Source organism: Zalophus californianus, chromosome 12, assembly GCF_009762305.2.
Source record: "Zalophus californianus isolate mZalCal1 chromosome 12, mZalCal1.pri.v2, whole genome shotgun sequence".
Classification (NCBI taxonomy): Eukaryota; Metazoa; Chordata; class Mammalia; order Carnivora; family Otariidae; genus Zalophus; species Zalophus californianus.
Window position 1 is genome coordinate 2,330,953 of NC_045606.1, and position 26,509 is coordinate 2,357,461.

Here is a 26,509-nt window from a genome sequence, read left to right on the forward strand (position 1 = left end):
AGAACTTTGGGCGGAGTTGGGGGCAGCCTTCCCGGAACGGGGCGGGGAGGGGGCGGCGGCGGCGCGGTGACCCGGGCTCAGCACGCAGACCTAGGTCCGAAATCGACGCTGCCGGTGCCTTTGCGCCGGTGAGTGATCCACGCCGGGCTTCGGGGTTCCGCTTTCGGGAACCATGCTTTCGTGTCACCTGCTGGGGAGGTGACTCAGCCGTTGGCTGGGAAGGATGTGCGGGGAGCAGGGTGCGCGGGGAGGGGGATACACGGAGAGGGGAGGGCTCACGGGGAGGGGGCACTGCGAACAGGGTAGTCGAGGAGGCCGAGCAGGATGCGCGAGGAGGATGAACGGGGCGCGCGCAAGGAGGGCAAGCAGGGTGCGGGGAGGGTGGGGGAAGGTGTAGGGAGGGGAGTACACGGCGAGGGCGTCCGGGGAAGGTGCGCCGGGAGCAGGGCGCGCGGGAGGAGGAGCAGCGTGCGGGGAGGATGCGCCATCCCGGAGGATGCTCAGGGAGCGCTCAGAGGGTGCGTGGGGAGAATGCTCTGGGAGAGGGGGTGGGGGTGCATTTGAGAGCAGGGTGCACAGGGAGAGCGCTCCGAGGGTGCGGGCGGGGGGAGAAGGATGCGCTTCCCGACCCGGTCACAGCCGCCTCGCTCCGGGACCCCCGGCCGCCGGCGAGCGCAGCCGCTGTGACCTCCGGTGGTGGTGGGCAGAGTGGGGACTGTCTTCTCCGCAGCCCAAACCAGAGAACACCTAGAACAACCCCCCCTTTTCTTTGGGGGAGAGGTAAGTAAAGTTACTTTTCGGAGGATGATTTTTACTCGTAAAAAACAAAATTCCACCGAGTAAGCTTGAGGATCCCATTGGCTTTATTTGGTCACTCAGCAATGCGGCAGCATCCCGTCCAGCAAGCAGAAAGGAGCTGCGGGGACCTGTACAAGGGGAAGACTTGGGGCAGAAGGAGGGGTGGGGGGTGAGGGAGCCTGATGGTGAGGGGTTAGGGACCCGCCGGGAGCAGACAGAAGTGACTGTCAAAGGAAAGGATTGTTCCGGCAAGGTCATCTTCTTTTGGGGGAAGGGCATCTCACTATCGTGAGCAGGTGATTGCAGACGGACTGGTTAAAAGTCAAGTTTCTGAGAGGCTGATGGGTTAGCCTCGTCTCGCATGATAAACTTTTATTAATTGCTACTCTGGTGAATCAGGGGCTTTCCTTCTGTTCCTTCTGAACTTCCGACAGTTCTAACCCATTAGCCTCTCAGAAATTTGCAAACAGGGGGCGCTCAAACCAGAACATGGGAGGCTTTACAGGGATGTATGGTTATAAAGCAGCAGGAAGGCACCCACTGTTCTTCACAGGGCTTGGCTTCAAATTTAGAATCTTCTTAAATGGTAGGGAATTGGTCCCCGGTTACCTCAGACCCATCTCGGCGAAACTGTAAGTTTCACTCTCATTTTCCAGAGGCATAAGGAAGAAGTGGCTGGGGTCAAGTTAGTCTTGCAAAAAAAAAACTTCATGTGACTAAACTTATCTTCTGCTTGGATTTTTTTAAGGGTGGTCTCCCATTTGGTTTTGATTTAACGGATATTAAGTCTCGGTTTGCTGTCGTGGGGCAGGTGAATCCATTTTTTCTTTTCTTTCTTTCTTTCTCTCTCTCTCTCTCTCTCTCTCTCTCCTTCTTTCCCTCTTTCTTCTTTTCTTTCTCAAACCTTGAGAGCCCCCGTGGATGAAAGCATGCATTGAACCAACAACTGAACAAGTGTTACAGTATGAATACTGACATCCGTTTGTCCAGCGGGTGTGAAGAGAAACCACAGTCAAAAGTTATAGGGCAGAGATAGAATTGGCACGGGGAGTGGGTCCTTTTACAATTTGTGTCTCTCGTAAACTGTCCAGTGACCTGGAAGCGCCCACAGGGGGGACGTCGTGCAGCCTCAGAGGCTGTCCACAGGTCTGTCCCCCTTCCAGGTCAAGGCTTGGCCGGGTGACCTGCCAGATGACTCAAGGTCGCTGGTGGCAGTCTTCCTGGCCAACTTGGAACCGGTCACCCATTCCAGAGCTCAGCCGTGCACCAGGCTGCTCCCGTCAACGGGGAGTGACCTAGAAACGCAAACCTCCGGAGAGCAGGGCTACTTTTAAGGCCACTGAGGCAGTCTTCAGGCTGCGCGGTGTCCTCCCCTCCCCAGGCGCTCCCCCACCACCCTCCCCCCTGCGCTTCCTTATGCCTTGTCTGTCCTCCGCCCTGCCCAGCCCTGCCCTGCCCCTCTGACTACGTGACCCTCCTAAATCTAGAGGTTTCGGGTTCCTTTCATCGGCTCTGAGCTTGGCTTTTGAAGGATTAGTGATTTCGGAGAACTGAGTGGAAGTCTAAACCTTAAACCCTTAAAAAGGTTTTCACACGCTGCCCCGCCCTTCCCGGCTGCAGTCCTGGGTCCCACCTTTCTCTGAGTCAGCCTCCAGCCTGCCCCAGACTCCCCGAGGCTCAGCCAGTCTGCCCTTTTCCTCCCCCTTTTGGAGGCCAGACTTCTGGCTCTTTTCACGTAAGTTTCATGATCCCACAAATCACATTCTTAGCTCCAGGGCTTTCCACCCTGGTGGACACCAAGTAACATTTTAGTTATACATAATAAATAAGCTTTTTACATGGGTGGGCTTTTGTCCAAGAGGAGTTGGTTATCTTTGCTGATCATTAAATTAATACAAATGCATTGTTAAGAAATCAAAACTCGGGGCACCTGGCTGGCTCTGTCTGTGGAAAGTGTGCTTCTCGATCTCGGGCCCAGGGGTTCAAGCCCCACGTTGGGTGTAGAGATTGCTTAAATAAATAAAACTTAATAAAAAGAAAGCCACCAATATAAAAACCAAGTGAAACTTGCAGCTTTTCCTACTCCCTAAAGATAAACGTTGATCATTTTCCTCCCTCTCTTTCTCCCATACACACACACACACACTCTCTCTCTCTCTCTCTCACATATTTTCTTTTGAACTATGTTCATTCAAAAAAGTTTTATAGGGGCACTTGGGTGGCTCAGTTGGTTAAGCGTCTGCCTCGGGCCTAGGTCATGATCCCAGCGTCCTGGGATTGAGCCCAAATCCTGGCATTGAACCATGTCTGGCTCCCCGCTGAACGGGGCGTCGGCTTCTCTCTCTGCCCTTCCCCCTGCACACACACTCTCTCTCTCTCAAATAAATAAAACCTTTAAAAAAAAAAAAGGTTTTATAAACATTTATACACCAAACTGTTTACACTGAATAGCCCACCTATCTGATTTTTAGTTTAATGGGTTAAAACTAAAAACAACCCCCAGAAAACCGCAATCAACTATGGGGTTTTTTACAAGTTGGATCGGGCAACAGGTGAATGGGGAGCCCCAGGTGCTCACAGCAAGGGCTCCTCCCTAAGAGCCTGAGAGCCAGAACCAAGCCCACATTTCTCTGGGAGGCTGAACCTCCGGGGCAGGAATCTAGGGACACCCTCCCATTGTTTAGAGAAGCACATGGGGTCCTGGGGAGGTAAGAGGAGACTCATCTTGGGGAAGCGGACTTACCCTTTCCTCCGTGTGAAGTTTGAGGGTCGCTGTACAATGTCAGAAGGAATGCTGCTTAAAATAGCCTCCGGGCTGATGTCCTCCTTGGGTGCCGGTCCCACCTCACCCTCACCTGCCAAGCTGTTGGCTGGGCTGTAGGAGAGCTGCCTGTTCTCCGCAGAAGCTCCATCCCTCAGGACAAAGGGACACCAAGTGTCACAACCGTCTGCCAGTGCTGACCGTGCTCAAAGATCAGGCTTTTGAAAGACAGCTTTGAGTAAGTGTTTCCTTCTGCAGTGACAGGACGTGGCCCTGGTCACCCCCTTGCTCCCTTGATGTCCCTCTCATGTCCTGGGCTCCCCTCAACTGTTGGTTGGGGGCATCTGCCTTAGACCCCGAGTTCCCACCCGCCCTGTTTTCCCCAAGTGAGCCTTATCTCTCACTTTTCAAACCCGCTTCGTGAAGACACCTCAAGCCTGATTTCCCCCATGGGGCGATGCCCGTAACCACCTTGTGCTGACTCATAGCGTCTCCAGTGAAACGGCCCTCCTTAGCCCCATGCCTAGTGGATGACACTCTTCCCTGTCATTTAGCTAGACACGGGCATCCCTGCCAGCCTCATCCTAATACCACCTTCCAGTCAGTCCTTAGGATTTCATCTCTGGGATCCAGAACCTACCCCACTTTTCTGTTCCTAGCACATCTCTGCTCAGGCTCTGCGTCCCTCTAACTGCGCTGGAATCATGTGTTGGGGAGAAAAATGTTTATCCTCTTAGGTGCAAGTCTTGGGGGACTGCAAATTAAAGTGACAAAAGAGACTAGCAAGAGAGAAGACGGATTTTTATTTATGTCTACAAAGGGAGTTAACAAAAATGTGGCTCCGGGAGGTGGTGAGAATTTGGGGGCTTATTTACCATCTTAATAGGGCATGGGGGGCACAGAGGGACACTTCTGGGAGAAAAATGGCTTCTGGGGGAATGCAGAAAGGGCACTTGGGGAAACAAAGGACTTTGGAAAGATAAATGATTTCTTAGGAAAACAGATAGGATAATAACAGTGTCTATTTGGATTTTTCTCAGAGAAGAGATTACAGTTGCTCCCAAGGACATAATACTTAACAATCGAGTTCTTGTAGGAGGCTCTACCTGTAGGCACACGAGGGATTTCAGGAGCTCAAATCTGTCATTCCCTACCTCAACCTTTCAGAGGCCCCCAGTCACTTCCAGGTGCTGCTCAAATTTAATGGACACACTGCCTGAGCACTTACTTGGCCTTTGACCTTTCCCCAAGGTCAGTGACTGATGCAGGTCATGCTTAGCACTTTCTGGCATCTTACAGAGAGCTAATGCCTTCTCTAGGGATGCTAGTAAACAGATGAAGCTTTTCCCCGGTGAGCTAAAAGCACCGCGCAAGCACCACCACGCACCTAGCAGCCTTGTTCTTGGGGGGGGGGGGGGGAAGGAAGAGGGAGAAGGTCAGCCCAAGCCTTTCATGGATGGACAGTGAAGCCGAGGGCTAAATCGGGGACCGCATTTTGCAAGTTGGCATCTACGCGGGAGACAGGAAGTGGAATGGGCACCAGGGTTCGTTCTGAGATGCCCAGACTGCAAGACCCGTTTTATACCATCAAGCACGGACTGTCAGGAAACGCATTATTTGCCTCGTCTGTGGAAGGGGAAATGTCTGGGGTGTGCGATAATTTAAAATCAGCCAAACAATTGAAGCAGCGCTTGTCAGAAATCTGCCCTAAATTCCACCAATGACCTCTCTTGGTTAAATTGCACCAGAGGGGTGTTTGGAAATCCCCATCACCCCTTCCTCACTCAGCACCCTGCCCTCCCACAGGGGCTCCCTCCTCTGGCTGAGGAAGGGTCTCCAGGCCTTTGGTCTGGATTTACATTGTGAGCCCGAGGTAAGTGGACCGGGGTGGATGCTGGGGGGCAGTGGACCCTGCAAGCAGCGGCTTGTCCGCCTTTTCTAAGCTCATCTGGCCTCGTCTCGAAGGGGACTGCACCGCTGACCAGCCTGAGTTCCTGATTCCTTTGAAGGTTGGAGAAATACAATGTAGCTTTGTTCCTTTTTTTGCCAACTGGGAAACCCCTTTTGAAATACGAGCACCGTGTCCCTAAATAGTCATTACCTCTTTCTTTCTTATCACAGGGGCTTCTTTTCCAAGAGCAAACACCTGCTCCCCAGCACTGCCCCTTCACCTGTGGCCACTGGAAGAGTCTAGGTGAGTAGGTGGCTGCCCACTAGGATGGACGGGCTCCTGGTTCCCGCCCCTTCTCCTCCTGCTTTACCCACTCCTGGCTTCAACCTTTCAGCGGGCAGGTGGGGCGATGGTAGAACGTATCCTTTGGAGAGTGAACTGTGTCTCTGAACCTTAAGCCAGGACTGGCCATGCAAACCCGCGCACAGAGCCACTCTGCCTGCAAGCCTCCTCCGTGCCTAGCAGGAACATTTCCAATCAGAGCATTGCAAAAGTCTGTGGTTTTCTCCGCACCAAGTTGGCTCAATCTTTTACTGAGTGCAGGGCGGGGGCAGTCTTGGGGTCAGCTTTGGGGAGGCTCACAGTCTGGATGGGGTGCCTGCGAGCGCTAAGGGTGCCAAGGAAAGGGGGCCGGGCCGACTCAGTGGGGCAGTGCACGGCAGGGACTGGGCAGGGAGATGGTTTCTCTGGTTCAGAGGCAAGAAAAGCAAGCAGGTGAGGACAGTAGCACTTGCTCGGTGGGGAGGCCAGACAGGATGCTCTCTGCGGCTTGGTTTCCATTTTTGGATTCTGTCTGCTGCCCCGCCGCCCCCCCGGGAAGACACATCTAACTCTTCCTCTTTTGAGCTCTCTGCCAGCCCACCGGCTCCCCACCCACAGAGGAGAAATGAGCATCCTGGAGGATCCTGATGGTTTGGGGGGAAGGGGGTTGCTGTGAGCAATACAGGTCTCACTGGGGACCACTGGGGCCCTGGGGACGCAGCTGTGAGACCCCAAGCCTCCTCTCGGGATCTCCATGGAGAAGTAAGAGCCTGAGGGGGAGGGCAGGAGGGGTGGACCCCAGCGGCCAGTCCCCGCAGGGTGCTGCTGATGGTTGCATTTCCTGGACGCCAGACTTGGGCGGAAGCCTGGCTGTCTGTGTGGATTTGTCCGATGGTAGTTGTGCTTGCCTGCCTGGAATTAGGACCCAAGATTCTGATCACAAAATCTGACGACAGTTCTGACGCATGTGTGGGTTCCTACCGCTGCCCGAATGCAACTCACTCGGGACACCATCTACCCGGAGACACAGACCCACAGGTCGAGGGTCGAGGGTCGGTCCCCCAGCACCGCCCTCCCCGACGCCAGCCCCACGTGCAGGCTGTCACCTGGGTTCTGACCCACCAGCCACAGACCAGAGGGCGCCACGGCCCCTCCCTGGGTTTGATGAAGCCGCTGGAGCCGCTCACAGGACTCAGGGAGACGGGTTACTCCCTAGATCACCGGTTTGTTAATAAAAGGGTTAACGCAGGAAGAGACAGAAGAGCTGCCCGGGGCGCGGCCTGGGGAGGGGCCCCGGGGCACCCATGCCCCCGCCCCACACACACGGCCCACGGTCCCCACGTCTCCACCTGCTCGCCAACCCAGGAGCCCTCCGGACCCCGTCCTTTTGGGATCTTATGGGGGGGTTTGTTACACGGGCAGGACTGATGAAATCACTGGTCATTAGTGATTGATTCAACCTGCAGCCCTACCCCAGAGGTGGGGGGTGGGGCTGAAAGTGCCAACCTCTAGCCCTGAGATTGGTTTCCCTGGCAACCAGCCCCCATCCTTAGGCGTTTTCCAAACATCACGTCATTAACATAACAAGAGACATCCCCTTGCTCACAACTTTTAGGAAATGCCAAAGGTTTTAGGAGCTCCACGCCGGAAATGGGACGAAGACCAAGCCTGTTCACCCTCGAACATCAAGGGTCTGAACTGGGCAGATCCACTTACATGTGGGTTTCTTTTGATAAATACACAAAGTGCTGTAAATGTATTTTCTCTTGTTTACGATGCTTTAAATAACATTTTCTTTTCTCTAGCTTCATCGTACAGTACTTAATACCTATAACATACAAAATAATGTGCTCACTGACCAGTTCTGTTTCCCGGAAGGCTTTTAGTCAACAACAGGCTCGTAGTAGTAGTTAGGTTTTTGAGGAATCAAACGTCAAAAGCACCAGGCCGGTTTTCCACTACGCAGGGAAACATCCCGTCCCCGGTGCCGGCCCCCCCCGCCCCCCCCCAGTTCAGGGTCAACTGTATGTATCTGTTAACCTTAAAAGCTAAACTGCCAGGGAGGGGGGCGCCTGGGTGGCTTAGTGGGTTGAGCATCTGACTCTTGGTTTCAGCTCAGGGCTGTGGGATCGAGCCCCGTGTGGGACTCCATGCTCAGCGGGGAGTCAGCTTGTCTCCTCCTTGTGCCCCTCTCTACTCAAATAAATCAATGAATAAATAAATCTTATTGTTTTTTAAGATTTTATTTATTTGTTTGACAGAGAAAGAGAGACAGCGAGAGAGGGAACACAAGCAGGGGGAGCGGGAGAGGGAGAAGCAGGCTTCCCGCGGAGCAGGGAGCCCGATGCGGGGCTCGATCCCAGGACCCTGGGATCGTGACCTGAGCCGAAGGCAGACGCTCAACGACTGAGCCCCCCAGGCGCCCCAATAAGTAAATCTTAAAAAAAAAACAAAAAACCTGCCAGTCACTTTACCAGCAACAGGTGGGTTTATTCAGGAATGAAAGAGAATTACAACCCTAGGCAAGTAAGCTGTTGCAAAATCATGGGCCAGCCGGGGGCACAGTGGAGAGGCATGCATTTTAAGGAGAACGGGTGGGGGGGGGGTGAGGAAAACTTCTTGCCCTCAGGCTGGGTGAGTAGAGCTGTATCCACAGGCAAGGTCATGTCCTCGGAAGCTCCAGTCTGCCCCTGTCCCGCTGGGTCTTCAGTTGACCATGAGCATTGGGCATCCCGGGACCATCTCACAGAGAGAGGCCAGGAGTTCCCAAGGAAGCAGAGTTGAGATTCAGAACGGGTAATGACAATGCCTTTGGCCAACGTGTTTGGGGGGGTCCCTACGAATGTTGCCAGCTGTGTCTTCGTAGCGCCCTTAGTGCCTCACCAACCCTGAGGGTTGAGGCTGGTGTGCACAACGAAAGTGTCATAAAACCAGCCAAACAGCACAGGCTTGTTGAAGCACCTGCCTGGTAAAATGGGCTCCCCCGTCAGAACCCAGAATACAGCGCCCCCAGAACCACAGCTCAAGAGGTAGGGGTCATCTTTCCTCATAGGATTGTAGTCCGAGAAGAGGTGTTGGCCTGTCTACAAGGCAGGGCTTCAGTCCGATAAGAAAACTTACAAACCGGGACTAAAACCTATTTGTATCCGTGACACAGAGGGATCTGCATGAAGCCCATTGGCCAAACCTCAAAGGGTCCATTGGGCAGGATGGGTACATTTCCCAGGATTGTATTTTGGAGAAGTGGGACAAGCAGGGTCCCCACCAACGTTGGTTCGTGAACGCTGTGATTTTCCCGGTGACCCACGGTTTAATGCGCGTACGGTTGTAAGTACTGGGAATTTAAAAATTTCTGATAGGGCCAGCTTGTTATTTGGTGTAAACCCAGTTTCCCTCTCTTATCAAACCAACAGTTATCAGATTTCCAATACTGAGTTAACTTTTCTGGGGCCGATTGTTGGGCATCTCTGGTCCATTTTTTCTAATCGTCATTTGGAAGAGCATCTCTTTGGAATATGACAGAGGTCTGGCTCTTGGGCTCCTTCAGAGCAGCGTTTGGGTGGAAATAGCAGCGACGTGGTTTCCTTTGGCCTCCAGGGAGTTGATGCTGGAATGCCCAAAACCCTTAGTAATAGCTCAAGCCACCAGCAAAAGCATGGCACCTCGTTAATGTTGGACCTAGGAGCCATTTTTAATCTTATCCCCAGGGAAGGTAAGAAATCCTGTTGCCTCCGTTCCCAAATCTGGAGCTTCCTTCCCCGAAGGCATATTGACTGTCAGCATAAATGTTTGGGGTTTTGCCCTTGGCTGAAACACGAGCTCAGGTGAGGGCGTTTAAATCAGCCTGCTGGGCGCAAGTAGCCAGGGGTAACGGTACTGACTCAGTGACTCCCAGGGATTTGCAATAGTACACCCAGTATGATATTTTATCCTTTAAGTAAGAAACCATCAGGAAACCGTGAAAAATCTGCACTGGTTAGAGCAGGTCCCTGTAAATTGTCACCGGGGGTCAACAGGTGATCTGTCAACACGAAGCTGTCCTGGAGGGTTTTGTCCTGGAAGGGCAGAAAGATGGTAGGGTTAAGGCTATTGGTACCAGAAAGAGTTATTATTGTGAGGGGCAGTTACCGTGAGGGTGTCACAGGAGGTGAGGTGCCTGGCAGAAAAGTCTTTTTCTTTTTTAAATTGTATTTATTTGAGAGCGAGAGATGGAGATAGTGACAGAGAGCACAAGTGGGGAGGAGACGGAAAAGGGGAAACAGACCCGCCACTGAGCAGGGAGCCTGATGTGGGGACGCGATCCCAGGACCTTGGAGTCATGACCTGAGCTGAAGGTGGCGCTTAACCGCCTGAGCCACCCAGGCGCCCCTGGATGAAAAGTCTTGAGCGTCAGGAGAATTCAGGAGGCCTTCTGTGTGGGCCTCAACTCAGAGGGTAGTGGCAAGAATGGCCCCGAGGCCCCCAGCCACAGCGCCTAATTGTCGGCTTTGATGCCCCATGGGGCAATGGTGGGCCCCGTGTTTTTGGGGTGAGTGCTCCAAGGGTATCCCCTTCCTTCTCACGTACAAGGAGGGATAGTTGATAATTAAGATGTCTGAGGGCAGAGACTTTTGTTAGACTTTCCTTTAAAGTCTCAAAGGCCATGTCATCCACCTCCTTCTAAATAATAGGGTCAGGTTTGTCCTGACTTTACTAAAAGTAAAGCTCATGCAGACTGGGCCATGAGGGATGAGTTTGGAATCCAATGTCGGCAATAGCCAGCCAGCTCCAGGGAGCCTCCTAATTGGTGCGTGGTTTTCCGTTTTGGGAAATTCAGGATGCCTCTGAGTCTACCTGGATCCACATCAAGTCCTCATTCGGAGATCAGGTGCCATAAATATTGAACCTGACGTGGTGCAAGCTGCAACGTTTCTTTGGAGACTGTAGGTCCCTTTCAGGCCAAAAGTTTTGACAGGGGGAGGCTGCCTTCCTGTGAAGAGGTCCAAGCAGGAAGCAGAAGAGCAAGTCATCTACACGTTGTAACCAAGTCGAGGCTGCAGGAAACTGTGTGTCATCCGAATCAGCCTTTGAAGGACCCTCCGTGTCACCCTGGGGCATGACTGCCCAGCTATCCTGCTGTTCTTCCCGAGTGAAGGCAGAAAGACACTGGCGGTCCTTATCGAGTGGAGTACTAACCATGCACCCCATAGGTCAATTACGCAGAAACCTCGCTTTCAGTGGGAACGGCTGCCAGTAACACGTGGGAGCGAGGAGCAACAGGGTCCTGAGGGGTAACGACGTTACTTACTGCTCAGAGGTCCTGGCCGTTGGGTTTCCTTTCCAGGTAAAGTAGGGCTGTGACTAGTACAGGGGATCGTGAGGCCCTGAGCCTCGAAATTCTCCATCCTGGGCTGGATGCCCTGAAGGGCTTCTTTATTTATAGGGCATTGATTAATTCTAGGGAGAGGTTTTGAGGGATCTACCTGAGTCTTGTTGGGAGGTGCACTGTGCATTTTATCAATAGCAGTTGAGGATTTTGTCCAGAAAGAGGGTGGTAGCTGATCCAATAGGACTACATGATCGGTGTCCCCAGACTCAGCTACGGTCCCGCCAGAGACAGAGCAAACAAAAGACATCAGAGGGTCATTTAATTCCGCTGGTTGGCTATTTTGATCGCTGCTATCAGATTCTGGAATTATCTTCCCCTTCGGGGAGAAAGAAATTCTGGCACGATACTTCTCTAGGGAATCTCAACCCCGTAAAGGAGTAGGGGCAGAGGGATTGAGGAGAAAACAGTGAGTACCTCTCGAAGGGAATGGGTTCAGAGGCGGGAACCTGTTGAGGTTGGTTGGAGACCCCCACCACTTGAACCGGTTTGGTGCTCCGAGGGGCTGCTCTGCAGCCGTGGGGCCGGGCACTGAGAGTATAGGTCCTGTGTCGCTAAGGACAGAGATCCATTCCGAATCTGGGGAGTGGTTTCCCTGGGTTGATTAGGAGGACTGGAAGAGCCCCAGCACTGGGAATGAGGAGGAGGTAGAAGAGCTTAGCTAGTGGGCTGAAAGCACCGGGAGAGCTTAAACCCGTAAAAGTCCTTTATCCAATGTCCTGGTTCCGGCAGTATCAGCAGAAACTAGGCTTTTTGCTGGGGTGGGGGGGGGCTTTGTCTGATGGCGTTGAACATTGGAAATTTTAGTGGTCTTTCCTGCAGGTGACTCAGCTAGGGTGTGAGCAAACTGTTTTGCCAGGGCAATTGAATCTGGGGGCAGACCAAGTTTCCCATTTCATCCTGGGCCTTTTAACGAAAAGGAAAAGATCCCAGATCAGCCCAATAATAAACACAGACTTAAAAGGAAGACCAGAACTTTCTTTTTTTTTTTTTTAAAGATTTTATTTATTTATTTGAGAGAGAGAGAATGAGAGATAGAGAGCACGAGAGGGAAGAGGGTCAGAGGGAGAAGCAGACTCCCTGCCGAGCAGGGAGCCCGATGCGGGACTCGATCCCGGGACTCCAGGATCATGACCTGAGCCGAAGGCAGTCGCTTAACCAACTGAGCCACCCAGGCGCCCCAGAACTTTCTTTAAAGTCAGTTTGCAGTCAATCATAATAATGACGAACAGATTCATCAGGCTTTTGTGCACAAGCCTGAATTTTGGCCCAGTCAACCGGCTTCGGAAAAGCCATTCCAAGTGCTCGGTGGAGATTTCCAGCGAGTGGTCTAGCATCTTGCCAAAATTCGGGGGGTCTGTGTCTCTAAATCCTGCTCAGGATGTTCCCATTGGGCTGGTTTTATCCAATGCTTGGACTAGCCCTCAGCCACAAGCCTGTGGCCCAACTATTACAAATCCCAGAAACCAGGTTGCTAAGTGTGAGTAACTCTGTTAAATTCTCCAGCAAACCTGTGGGGGTCCTCAGCCACTTAGGGGACCCCCTTTACCTCTGGCTCAAAGTTCAGCCTTAGTCCGGGGAACTTAGGAAACCTGGGGTCTATTTAGATCCCCAGAAGACTCAACTTTGAAGGAGCAAGGGTTTTAATAGGTTCAGGAGACGAGGGAGCAGAGGGAGCATCAGAAGAAAAGAGGGTCTGAGAGAAGGATGACCAGGCCGGGGTGAAGATGGGGCAGATCGTCTGAGCACAAGATGGCGGCAGCGTCTGAGCGCAAGATGGCGGCCTCGCCTCTGTGGATGGCGAAAGAGGGGCGGGGAAGAGGCCTCAGAAGCCCCCCCTTTTTTCCATTTATTTAATTATTTAAAGATTTTATTTGTTTATTTGAGTGAGAGAGAGTTGGGGGGGAGGAGCAGAGGGAGAGAGACAAGCAGACTCCAGGCTGAGTGCAGAACCCGACCCCGGGGCTCGATATCCGACCCTGAGATCATGACCTGAGCTGAAATCAAGAGTCGGTTGCTTAATCGACTGAGCCACCCAGGCGCCGCCCCCTTTTTCCTTTTTAATTGTTTGTTTGCCTCATTTAGTTTACAAACTGTATTTTGGAGAGAGGCAATTTTAGATTCCAGACAGCGCTTGGAAGCTTCAAAATACCAGTTGTAGAAGGAATTGCGTTTAGTTTTGTCAATTTTAGGACCGTGGTTGTCCAGTTCAGCTTTGAGACAATTAAGTCTGGGGAGATGGAAAGTTCCCCATAACGGCCATTGGAAGTCTAGATCTAAATTACTTCCGGTTAAGTCAGTCCATTTATTTATAAACGGGCATTCCGCGGGACCATTATTTTTAAACGTAAAACGGGCCACAGTCCCAGTAGTGGGGGGAAGGGGGGCACCCTCAAAGCATCTTGACGACTGAGATCCCATTTCTCTGATTCCTGCTGGGATCAAAGGCCACCCAGTTTCTGGAAGGATGGTCCCGTCCCAAACAGAACTCAGACCGAAGGCCAATGCGGTTCCATCAAACACAGTCTGAATCAGACTGAAGGCCAATAGAATATTCTCAGAGATGCTTAAAAAATGCTTAAAAGATGCTTAAAAAAAAATCCTTAAAAAATGCTTTAAAAAAAAAAAAACAAGAGAAAAAAAAGGTCAAGGCCTTGGTAAATCCCGGGTAAAGCGTAAAGCGCTTGAGCACAAAGCATGGGGCTCAAAATCCAGGAGAACACTTGTCCTCAAGCCCAGCTTTGGTGAGAAAGCAGTGAGCCCAGCAACCCTGCGGCTCACGGATCATGCACCTGTCTGCTCACCGGCCCCGAGTCTTCTCTGGCTCCCATCTCCGATCACCAAGTCATGTTAACCTTAGAAATAGCCACGGCCAGCTACTTTACCAGCAACAGATGGCTTTATTCGGGAATGAAAGCGAATCCTAATTCAGGACACAGCAGGTCCGGGAAACCAAGGAGAGGCGCGATTTATAAGGAGGAAAGGGGTCCGTTGGGAGGCTATTAGGAACTAAAGCCCATTGGAGTAAGCTGGGGTGGAAGTGTTACAGTGTCTCATTTTCTCTGGGTTTCAGATTTTGCTAAAAATGGTCAGTGATAACGGTTATCGATCCCTTTCTCCGAAAAAGGGCCTTTGGGGAGCGACGTTAGTGGGCTCTAGTTTCTTGATCGCTGGCTGGTGAGCTGGCAGGTTGGGAACCCGTCCTGGCTACATGGGGCAGACTCCACTCCCGGGCTTGGTGACCCCTGGGTCACTGGGTTAACCTGGTTCCTCTTTCCTGTCCCCATGGCAGGACATGGGCTTTATCAACCGAGTTCACCCGCAGGACGCCTGGGTGGCTCAGTTAAGCATTGGCCTTCAGCTCAGGTCATGATCTCAGGGTCCTGGGATTGAGCCCCGCATCGGGGTCCCTGCTCACCGGAGAGCCTGCTTCTCCCTCTGCCTCTCCCCCTGCTCTCCCTCTGCCTCTCCCCCTGCTCGAGCTCTCTCTATTACACATATAGATAAAGTCTTTAACAAACGAAATAAAAAATCTGTCCCGGGTCCTGACTAACGCATTCCTGCTCTCAGTTCGACACTGCCCCGTTGCAGTAGAGTTCTGCCAAACAAACTCGTGAGGTTTTGTGTATGCCTGAGTTTTTTCTTAAATAATATTCTGTGTTGTTTTCTCCTAGGGTCCTGCCCCTGTTGAGAGAATGGCTTCCTCGGGGTCCCAAACAAAGAAACATGATAATCACAGGTGAGGCTCCAGCTGACTGCGGGCGGGTTGGATTTTGGGGTTTATCGTGATTACTTTGTGACATACATTTTCCCGAGAGCCGCCGCACAGGAACATGTTTGACTCTTGTGATGGAGCCTGGGGCCCGGCGGGACAGGTCCAGAGGCTCGAGGACTGACAGGCTAACAGCTCTGCCCTCCGCCCTTGGCCCCTCGGGGTCTCAGCCGGACAGGCTGCTCTTTTGCAACACAGCCCTGCTGCCTCCCAGCTCTGCCGGGGTTCTGAGTCTTAAATACTTCCTTTACGGTTTTCCAGAACTCCACTTTGTGATCCTGCCGGCCCCTCTTATATGCGAATTTGTGCACTGAGGGCAAAGCGAGAATTCCTGCCTTCATCCTGATTCCTACGTGGGCTTTGAATCCAACAGGATTTTGGTTTCCTTGCCGCCCCCCCCCCCCCCGCCGCCATGTCCTCCCACCTCTGCGGGGGCTACCAGGGACGCCCCGTCCTGCTGCAGGGGACCTCCGGGCCCTGCTGGCCTCCCTCCTCGACAGCCCCGGGGTTGTGTGTGTCGCCCTCGGGGAGCCCTGGAGCTGGGCTCCTGGGTCATCTCTCGGGGGGAGGAGTCTCAGGCATTCCCCGTGCCCTCCTCGGGCCTCCCTGGACTCCCACATGGACACCTGTCCTCCCTCCCTCCTTCCATGGAGTCTGGGAGGGCTGTTTTCACACTTCAGGATGTCTTGTGGACATGACTGCGGAGATAAAGTTCTAAGTGTTCTAAGTCACTGGCAACCCAAACTGCCCTGTCCTTATCCAGGCCCCTCGGGCGCTGGCGGGGGGTGGGGGTTGAAATGGGTCTGAGAAGGGGGCACAGGGCATCAAGGGCCGTGGACGGGACTCAGCTGGAGTCCCCCGCTGCCCTGCCCCGCCCCGGTGGCCACCCTGCCCTCCCTCACTGCTGGTATTGCCAACCACTGGCTTCTCACTGTCCCCCCCCCGGGCTGAGAGGCGGGTGTGGTGTCTGGAGCTCAAAGGCCAGCTCATGGGTGCAGCCTCTTGTGAAAGATATTAATTTTTTAAAGATTTTATTTATTTATTTTAAAGAGAGAAAGAGCGGGGGGAGGGGCAGAGGGAGAGAAAGAGAGAATCCCCAGCAGACTCCCCGCTGAGCACGGAGCCGGACGTGGGGCTCGATCCCACGACCCTAAGATCGTGACCCGAGTGGAAACCAAGAGTCGATGCTCAACCAACTGAACCACCCGGGCTCCCCTCCTTTTTTTTTTTTTTTTTTTGGAGGGATATACTAATATTTAAAGTGAGCCTCTAAGGTGGGCAGGCGGCTAGGACCCCACTTCTGTGGTGCTCACGAGCTTCAAATGCAGTATTACGCACCAGCTCTGGATAACGTCATTTCTACTGCAAGGTCAAGTGCCTCCCAGGTACTACTCTGTGTTCCTTGTGCCCAGCATAGGGCCCCATGCGGGGTTGGTGTGGGACCCAGATCTCCCTCCCTCCCTACCCCAGACTCCCTGCCTTAGTCCCCGAGTACCTATCCCGAGCCTCCTGGGCGTCTTCTAGAACCAGCCAACTCTCACTCGTTTCGCATATTGTTCCAGCAATATTTGTTAAATGAATAAAGTGACAAAATAGAGCGAGATAAAGTGACTGGAAACTGTATCTAGAGTAGAGAACCAGAGTTCCAAGTAAGGCCTTTGACATGTTATTTTAAAACCTTCCAAAAAGTCCATTTGAACCTGTTCTGCTTCATGATGCCACATGCCCAATTAATATATTCGAAAACCATTGCTGTTCTTCACAGTTTGACCCCATTTCCTTCTCCTTCTCTACCTGGAATCAGAGAGAGAGGAAAAAAAAGTTGAAATATGTTGAAATATGGGGCAAAGTTGTCTCAATCACATCCTGTTTTGTCAGCTCTGACTCTTGCCAGTCAGCCCTTACTCAGTCCCTGCCGTGCTCAGAACATCCTGAAAGAGTGTAGCCACCACCTTACATCAGTGATGGTTTCATGAGAGGGTGTGATGTCAGTTTTCCCTGCAGCCAAAGGGAGTATGTGAATGCATGAGGAGGCTGAGTGCCAGCAGAACCCCAAACCCACTAACCGACTCCGGGCTGGATCTGATGCCCGAGAGCAAGACAGAGCCTGTCCTTTGGCGGCCCTCCAGCTCGCGGAAGGCACTGGTGCTTGCTCCGGCAGCACCCCGTCCTAGCATCGGGGTGCTCATCGGGGTGCCCTGGCTTACAGCTGTTCTGGTGACAGCTTAGAGCCGTTTCCCTGCCAGATTTCCAGCACCTCGGAGCAGACAGGGTCTCCCGGGACTGGGGCCAGGCTGGCGCTCCACGCGGGCGCGTGGGGACTCACGCCTGACTTGCTGGCAGTTTATGGATCGCTTGCTTTCCGGGGAGATCACCCGTGTCGCCGCCCCCAGAGCAGGAATACAAAAAGGGAAGAAAAAAAAAAAGGAAATTGGCATTATGGCTATCCAGAGCGTCTGGTTGGTTGGGAAATAAGTGTTTCCAGTTAGATTTTGAAATATTAGACACATCTTCTAAATGCGCCTCCCCCCCGCCCCACCGCAAAGGTAGCGGCTGCTCCCCTGGGGGCCTGAGTCACAGGACGCATCTCCCCAGGGGGTCCTGTGCCCTCCTTTCTCCCAAGTCACGGGGGGCTTGGAGCTGTGTCTCTTTCCTTCCTTCCTTCCTTCCTTCCTTCCTTCCTTCCTTCCTTCCTTCTTTCCTTCTTTCCTTCTTTCCTTCTTTCCTTCTTTCTTTCTTTCTTTCTTCTTTCTCTTTCTTTCTTTCTTTTTCTTTCTTTCTTTCTTTCTTTCTTTCTTTCTTTCTTTCTTTCTTTCTTTCTTTCTTTCTTTCTTTCTTTCTTTCTTTCTTTCTTTTTCTTTCTTTCTTTTTCTTTCTTTCTTTCAAGTTAGATTGAAGAAGAAACAGATCAGTGGGTTCTGGACAGAAAGTCACACTCAGAAGGAAGAACAAGAAGGTCCCGAGTGCCCTGACTCAGGGATCCATATGTGTCTCTGCACCGCTGCGGCCCGGCAGGCCAGGGTTTGGGGGAGCCCCGCTGCCCGTGGGAGTCAGTCAGGCATAGATGTCGAAGGAGGTGCATGTAAGGGTGGCAAGCTGGAGATGCAGTGTAAATAAAGTTTTATTAGAACACAACCTCACTCACCTGCATGTTGTCTGTGGTCCCTTCCACGTGACAACAGCTGGGTTGAGTTGTGACGGGGCTCCTGTGACCTGCAAAACCAAATATATTCACTCTCAGGCCTTTAATGGAAAGAAGTTTGCTGACCCTAGGCCAGTGGTGTGCTGTCCAGTAGAAATAATAATGGGAGCCACACACACTTTCAGGTTGAAAGTGAAAACCACTGAAGAGAAAACCAAAATGGAAAGATGTCTTATCTCCCTCCCACTGGACATCACACGGAAGCACTGGCTAATGCAACAAGGCAAGAATAATTAAATGCAAGGTGTACAGACTGGAAAGGTGATCTCTGGAAGGGGGAACTAGAGGCAATTCTTTTTCTTGTATTTCCATCCGTATTTTCTATGTGATGTATTGTTTTCAAAATAAAGCCAAGGTCGTGTGTCGAATGAAATGGAGTTGGGTAGCCTACTACACTCTTTCTATTTAGCATCTTGATCTTTGTACTTTCTTGTGCTCCTCTGAGCTCTTTCTGATCAGCCTCCAAACAGGGGCCTGGGGTGTGAGATGGGGCCACGGGGAAGGAGGAGGGGGCAGAATGGAGACAGGGAAGCGGGAGCGCTTGTGGGCCGGGGTGGCCTGTCTCACCCCACGACGTGCCGCACGCATCTCGCTGACACCGGGCGCCTCTGTTACGGTGGCCCCTGGGCGCTGGTGCTCCCTAAACCTTTCACCTTCCTGTTTTGTAATAGTGACCACCTTGTACAACCCACCAACCCAAATGTAGCAGCGATGCAAGAAGATGTCCTCTACCATTTCAGTCTCAGCACCAGCACGCATGATTTCCCTGCGATGTTCGGAGATGTGAAGGTAAAAAACAGGGCTTTCGATCCTGGGGCTTTGTCTTAAGATCAGCCTCCTCGTAGAAGATATGGGTAGACTGGGCGACAGAGGACCAGGTCACCAAGTTGTCTTGTCACCAAGGGGGCACCTGGCTGGCATGAGACTCTTGATCTTGGGGTCGTGAGTTCGAGCCCCAGGTTGGGTGTGGACATTACTTAAAAATAAAATCTTAAAAAAACAAAGTTATATCTTCATCAGATTTTTGCAAATTGTTACTTTTAAAATATGTAAACTAATGAGTGAAAGAAAACTCCTCTAAGTTCTGCCATACTGGTCCCTAAATAATCTCTTATAAATTCAGCGTGTGATGGGAACCAATACAATAAATTTCTGAATGCCCCACTGAGAGAAAAGGAAAAAGGGGACACAGAACATTCTGTAGAGGAGCAAGGGATAATAAGTGAGTAATTACATGTGTCTGTTTGTGATTTAAGGTGTGTGTATTTATCTTTTTTGTAATGGCTTATTTTGCTTCTAGTCCTTCCCCCCCCACCCCCCAGAGTCCTGAGTTCCTCAGGGCTGGTTTATCCTGGCACGGGACTTTTGAAATGTCTGATCCCTGTGGGTACAGATGCACTAATGTTTAGATTCAAAATCGAAACAACCAGTGACTGTCCCAGCAGCCGTCGCGTTCATTTCAAACCGTGAGACAAATGCCCATGTGTTCTTCTTGGATTTACTCTGGGTGCTTATAGCTCGTAGCATTTTGCTAATTGAGGTATAACTAATATACGGTCTAATATTCATTTCAGGCACACAATATAGCGGTTCAGCGCTTCCATGCATTGCTCAGTGCTCACCAGGATAATGTAATCATCATCTGTGAGCAAACAATGTCATTCCCATCCTACTGAGTATACTCCCTCTGCTGTACTTGGTATCTCCATGACCCATGTATTTTGCAACTGAAAGTTGGTATCTCTTAATCCCCTTTATTTCTTTGGCTCTTCCATCTACCCTTTTCCCTCTAGCAACCACCAGTCTGGAGGGGGGAGAGAGAGAGAGAGAGAGAGAGAACAGGAGCAGGGTGAGGGGGCGGGGGAGGGAGAGAGACAAGCAGACTCCCCGCTGAGCGGGGAACCCGATGCCGGGCTCGATCCCAGGACCCTGGGACCATGACCTGAGCCGAAGGCAGATGCTTAACTCACTGAGCCACCCAGGCGCCCCTGGCAACCACCAGTTTGTTCTCTGTATTTAAGAGTCTGTTTTTCCCTTTGTCTCTTTTTTCTTAGTTAGTTTTGTTTCCAAAATTCCACATGTGAGCCAAATCCTCTGGTGTTTGTCTTTCTCTGACTGACTTATTTCAGTTAGCATTATACCCTCTCGCTCCATCCACGTCGTTGCAGATGGCAAATGTCATTCTTTTTTTTATGGCTGAGTAATATTCCTCTGCGTGTGCGTGTGCGTACACACACACACACACACACACACACACACACACACACCTGCATCTTCTGTATCCGTCCATCAATTAGTGGACACACGGGCTGCTTCCATATCTTGGCTGTTGTAAATAATGCTGCAATAAACATAGGACTGCATATCACTTCCTGATTAGTATTTTCATTTTCCTTGGGTACATGCCCAGTAGTAGAAATACTAGGTCATAAGGTAGTCCTATTTTTAATTTTTTCAGGACCCTCCATACTGTGGTCCAGAGTGGCCGCACCAGTTTGCATTCCTACCAACAGTGCATGGGGTGTTCCCCTTTCTCCGCATCCTCGCCAACACCTGTCGTTTCTTCTGTTGCTGATTTTAGCCATTCTGACAGGTGTGAGGTGGCATCTCATTGTGGTTTTGATCTGCATTTCCCTGATGATCAGTGATGGGGAGCATCTTTTCATGTGTCTGTTGGCCATCTGGTTGTCTTCTTTGGAGAAATATCTATGCAGGTCATTTTTAAAAATCAGATTATCTGTTTTTTTTTTTTTTGGCTGTTGAGTTGTATAAGTTCTTTTTATGTTTTGGATAGTAACTCCTATCAGACATGTTATACGCAAACATCGTTTCCCACTCAGTAGCTTTGTCATTGAGTTGATGGTTTCCTTTGCTGTGCATTGTGGTCTTAATTTATTTGCTTTCCATGCATTAGAATTTAACCTAAAATTTTTTCTAGGCTATGGAAATGTTGTTTGTCCTGTTTATTTTATTTATTTATTTATTTTTAAAGATTTTATTTATTTATTTATTTGACAGAGAGGGACAGCGAGAGAGGGAACACAAGCAGGGGGAGTGGGAGAGGGAGAAGCAGGTTTCCCGCGGAGCAGGGAGCCCGATGCGGGACTCGATCCCAGGACCCTGGGATCATGACCTGAGCCGAAGGCAGACGCTTAACGACTGAGCCACCCAGGCGCCCCTGTTTGTCATGTTTAGAGATGAATCATTCTTTCATCATCAGACTCCTTAAAACTGGCTTATGTACATTTCCCTCTTGGGTAAAACAAAATGAAAAATAAGTTATTGTATGTGGCACTTTGCAGATGAAAGGTTTTCCATCTCTGAGAGCCACCTACCCCTGTGATAGCTCCCAATTCCCCAGCCCCCACTGGGCCCCTGGCTCTTTCTACACTGCGGCCATCTGGCTCTTGGACGGCTGGGGAGGTGTGTGTTAGAAGCCCATCTTACAGAGGGGCTGTGGGGTCCTGCTCGCACAGCGAGGAGTCCACATCATTTTATCCCAAACCTAGGCTCCCTCCAGGCGCCGACCGAGCTGTGCACATGATGGACAGAACCTGGAACTTCCTCCCCAGAGAGAGAGCAAGGGTCGGGTTTTCCTGGGTTGTGTGGGACGGATTACACAGGGGCCTCGTGCATGGAGCAGTGACCCCATGACCCAGTCAGTGCCTTTCAAACTGGGTGAGCATCCAAATCGCCAGTGTCTGAATCTGAATCACTCACAGAAGCACCCATAACAGGGCTCCCCAGGCGCAGTAGCTCTGGGCTGGGGCCAGGGACCTTCATTTCCCGCAACATTTAGGTGATGCTGATGTTTGCTGGGGGCCCCCCTTGGAGGGACCCCTGCTATGAAGACGGTGCGCTGTGCCTGACGGGGCTGTGTTCTCTGGCCGCAGTTCGTGTGTGTCGGGGGAAGCCCTACCCGGATGGAGGCCTTCGCCAAATACATGGCCAAGGAGCTGGGCCTTGACCACCCAGGTGCAGAGTATCCCAACATCTGCAGGGGGACCGACCGCTACGCCATGTTCAAAGTGGGCCCCGTGCTGTCTGTCAGCGTGAGTACCTGCCCGGGCGCTGGGCTCGGGCCTCGGGCTCTGCCAGCACCCTCCCCGGCCTGCCCTCTGCACCCACGGCCCGGGTCCCCTCAACACCTGTGTCCAACAGCTGTGTCAGAGTGGGCACAGCGAGCAACCATTCAGAGCGCTCCGGGGTGCAGAGACGGTATTCAGCTCCAGATAACGGGAGCAGGTTGTTGCTTCCCCACTGAGCCTCGGGGTGGCGAACTGTGTCACGGCTGTGTGCGTGAGCTTTGTGCAAACTCTGGCACCTCCCAAAGTGATGTTTGGACGTCCATCTTGTCTGACTGCCAGTTTGACGTGCCCAGAGGCACCCCCACCCTGACCTAATGTGGGCGCTTCTCCCTGGTTCCAGCACGGCATAGGCATCCCCTCCACCTCCATCATGCTGCACGAGCTCATCAAGCTGCTCTACCACGCCCACTGCTCGGATGTCACCGTCATCCGCATCGGCACGTCTGGCGGGATCGGTGAGTGTGCACAAGGCCTCCGCCCGGGGCCAGCATCCCGCACACGAGGACCTGGAGCCTCCCTGCGGGCAGGCCCCGTGCAGGGCAGGCTTGGGTACTCGGAGCTTCTACCCGGCTTTGTCCGAGGAAGCTCATTAGCAGGAGACATGAAAAGAAGCTCGTTTTGTTACTTTTCATCCAGCCGATTCTCCCAACCCAGCCCCCAGAAGTAGGTTGCGGAGAGGTGCGGGGCCCGGCGTTGCAGAGCCTTGTCCTCTCGGGGTGATGTGCTCGGAGCCTCCTCGTCTGCCTGCCTGCCTCTCTCCCTTCCTTCTAACCGCTTCTCTGCCTCTCTCCTTCCTCCGCACCTCCCTATTCCTGCAAGGATTCGAACCACCGTAGGAGAAAACCGACAGGAAAATCAAAGAGAGAGATGGAACACAAAGTTAAGTGTCCTTAAGTTGCCTAAAGGGTCCCCAGGCTGATCCTGAGCGTGTTGTTTTGTTTTGTCTCTGAAAGCCATAGAGAGAGCAGAGAGAGGACTGGATGCAGGGAGAAAGCCCAGGGCACATTTGCTTTACGGAAGCTGCCGGCTCTCTGACTCTGACAGTCCCCCCTGGGGGGGCTCAGAGCTGTCCCGTTCCTGGCCCCCCTGGGAGGGGCTCACACGCCCCACCTTGAGGGTGACGAGGACAGCAGAAGGGGCGTGACATCCCCAGGCTCATGAAGGAATGAGAGCCAGCAGCCGAGCGCCCTGCAGGTTAAGCCCCAGGGTGGGAGCAACTCCACTGACCAGAACAGGGACCAAAACAGCCCGGGAGAGAAAAGTCCAGATAAATCCACAGGGGACCAGGACATGCTTTGTCACATTTCATGGAAACGGCTGATGGGGGCACTCTAGAACCATCCCCTAGCTTCCTCGTCCCTGCTTCCTAAATGTTTAAGAAACCCAACTTCCCTTTCAGGTAAGTATTTGGAAAGGCTCATGGTCACATCCCACACAAAGTTATTAGAAGATCAAAGAATAGGAGCAGAGTGATGTCCCTACAAATGGGAAAATGCCCCAGGAGGGGATGCCCAGGAAACTTGGGAAGTGGAACCCCAGTATCGCAGGGATCAAAGGAAGGTGGGATCTGCTGGGAGTCGGGAGGTGCTGGAGCTGGGTTAGGGGTGCACAGGGGTTCCTTAGACTCTTCTACTTCTGCAGTTTTTTGAAATCGTAAATAATGAAAAAGCACAAAGCAGGGACCAGGTAAGCACACCGTGGCCACCTGAGCGGTGGCGTGTCAGTTAAAATCAGCAAGGACTGGAGGACGTGGTACATGTAACAGGGATGGGGGGGTCCCCAGCAGTTCCGTTATCTTTGCTCTTTTCTCTTCCGTGCTCTCTGCAAGCCTTATGCATTACTTCTCTCATCAGAAAAAAGAATTCGATGCAGAAAATGGATCCTTAACGATTGCCTTTTAGAACAGTACTGGGTGTCCCGGTATTTTGGTGCGTAGACGGGTCATTTTCCTCTCTGTGTGCGCTCTGCGGTGCCCTCCCCACCTGCCCTGGATGGTCACAACGCCTGCTTCTCTCCTCAGGTCTGAAGCCTGGCTCTGTGGTCATTACCCGGCAGGCGGTGGATGCCTCCTTCGAGCCGGTGTTCGAGCAGGTGGTCCTGGGGAAGCGGGTGGTTCAGAGGACGCACCTGGATGAGGAGCTCGCGCAGGAGCTGATGCAGTGTGCTTTGGATCTGCTGGAGTTCCCCACGGTCATAGGGAACACCATGTGCACCTCAGACTTCTATGAAGGTGACAGGGAGGGGTCTCCATCCTGCCCGGGGCTCCCGTCTCTTCCGGGTTTCCATGGTGCCCTGAGTGCTCTGCTTATGGGTGGGCAGGGCCCAGAGGGATCCGAAGTGTCCCTGCGTCCTGGTGGGTAGCACAGTCCTGGCATGTAGCAGGTACTTACTGTGTGCACGTGGGGAGCACACCCAGGTCAACGTTGGCACATGTCCATGTGTCTTCAGGGCAAGGCCGTCTGGACGGCGCCCTCTGCTCCTACACAGAGAAGGACAAGCAGAAGTACTTGCAGGCAGCCCACTCGGCTGGCATCTGCAACATCGAGATGGAGTCTTCGGTCTTGGCAGCCATATGTGGTGCATGTAGCATCCCAGGTAGGCAGGCGAGCACCTGGTCACCGGGGCCCCGTCCAGATCCTCCTCCTGCCCCCATCACCCAGCACTCACCACCCGCCAGCCGCGGCTGCCTTCCACCCACCCCCCCCCCCCAAGGCAAGTTTCTGGATGGGGTGGCATTGTCCAGTCCTATGCTCGGACACCTTTGACTGTCACACCGTCCTGGGCCGGGTCCTCAGTGGCTGTGCAGTGGCTTGCATGCACAAAGTAGGATGAGAAAGACCCACGTCCAGTCAGGTCAGGAGGCTCCCAACGCTGCTGGGAGCCTGCTTTCAAAGCCCCTTAGATTTCTGGTTTGGGGTTAATCCACCCCCGAGTTCCTAGGCTCGCCTTCGGGGTCCACTCCCCACTTCCAGAATTCCTGGACACCGGGCTTTCAAGGGACTTGCTTGAAAGCTGCTTTCGAGGTGAAGGCTGGCAGGAATCAGGCGAGAACAAGGCAGGCCTGCGGGACAGCCGAGGGAACGCCTTGCCTGTCTTGGGGAATTCAGTTGGAAAGCCGGTGCTTCGCCGTGACGAGGCGTTTGCTCTCTGCAGTGGCCGTGGTGTGTGTCACTCTGCTCAACCGCCTGGAGGGGGACCAGGTCAGCAGCCCCCACGAGGTGCTGGTCGAGTACCAGCAACGGCCACAACGCCTGGTGAGCCACTTCATCAAGAAGCGCCTCGCGGCCGCCCAAAACCCCCTGAACCTCTAAAGGCGCGCGGTTATGATTGCTGCACATTAAGTCACTATCGGGTGCCCGGCCTGCTCAGTCATGAGAGCATGCGGCTCTTGAGATCTCCGAGTCCTGAGCTCAAGCCCCACACCGGGCGCAGGGATTACTTAAATAAATAAATAAGCTTAAAAAAGAATCACCATCGAAATCTCCTTTTGTGGGGCGCCTGGGTGGCTCAGTCCTCAGGCGTCTGTCTTCGGCTCAAGTCATGATGCCGGGGTCCTGGGATCGAGCCCCGCATCGGGTTCCCTGTTCAGCGGGGAGCCCGCTTCTCCCTCTCCCGCTCCCCTGCTTGTGTTCCCTCTCTCGCTCAGTCAAATAAATAAATAAAATCTGTAAAAAAAAAAAAAAAACTCCTTTTATATATCTTCATGCACACTTTACATAAGAATTTAGGGAATTGGGTTGCATTTCAGAGGCTGAGAATCCTGCATTAACAACACAGAAGAGTTTTCTAAAAGCTTCCTTCGAGTGTTTTTGACCACATTAGCCCAGGGTGGGTTCTGTGTAAGGATGTTCCCCGAATATTTGAAATATTTCCAGAGAAAATTTTCAGACTTTTCAATTCTCGTGGTTGTCAGATTTCACATCACTAAGCAGGAAATCCAACTGTAGTTCCACAAGAACTCATTTCCTGATGTATTTTTGGAATTCCTTCACCACTGTGTAGTGAGAGATGACCAAAGAAGCAGGAATTTGAGACATCAATGCACTTAAGTATATACCCTTCTGGAACATGCCATGGCTGAGTATCACACAGTGATGACTGCTGGCTAGGTGGGTCTGGGTCCAAGCACCTGCAGGTGGGAATGACACATCCTGGCTCCAAGGCCCCTTGTGCGGCTCGTCCTCCCTGGTGCGTTGGGCTCAGGCTCTCCTGCAAGGTGCGCCGGTGGGCACGTCCCCTAGCGTCCTTCTGGAGTCGGTCACAGAAGTGGCCCTGGCTGCGATGCTGAGGGTACCAGCAGGCAGAATCCAG

General features: G+C 52.4%; 1 protein-coding gene across 7 annotated transcripts; it reads left to right on the forward strand.

The window, feature by feature from the left end:
- UPP1 (uridine phosphorylase 1) lies at positions 1-25,666 on the forward strand. Of its 7 annotated transcripts, XM_027573962.2 has the most exons (10): positions 552-780; positions 3,702-3,797; positions 5,681-5,753; positions 14,811-14,875; positions 18,782-18,899; positions 22,004-22,162; positions 22,539-22,653; positions 24,219-24,428; positions 24,647-24,793; positions 25,352-25,666. In XM_027573962.2, exons 4-10 carry the CDS (start codon positions 14,832-14,834, stop codon positions 25,507-25,509), a joined length of 951 nt encoding a protein of 316 aa, XP_027429763.1. In that variant the 5' UTR covers positions 552-780; positions 3,702-3,797; positions 5,681-5,753; positions 14,811-14,831; the 3' UTR covers positions 25,510-25,666. The 7 variants fall into 7 exon arrangements, with proteins under 7 accessions (XP_027429760.1, XP_027429765.1, XP_027429763.1 ...); XM_027573959.1 differs by lacking the exons at positions 552-780; positions 3,702-3,797 and adding an exon at positions 1-128; XM_027573964.1 differs by lacking the exons at positions 552-780; positions 3,702-3,797 and adding an exon at positions 437-518.
- The last annotated feature ends 843 nt before the right edge of the window (positions 25,667-26,509 follow it).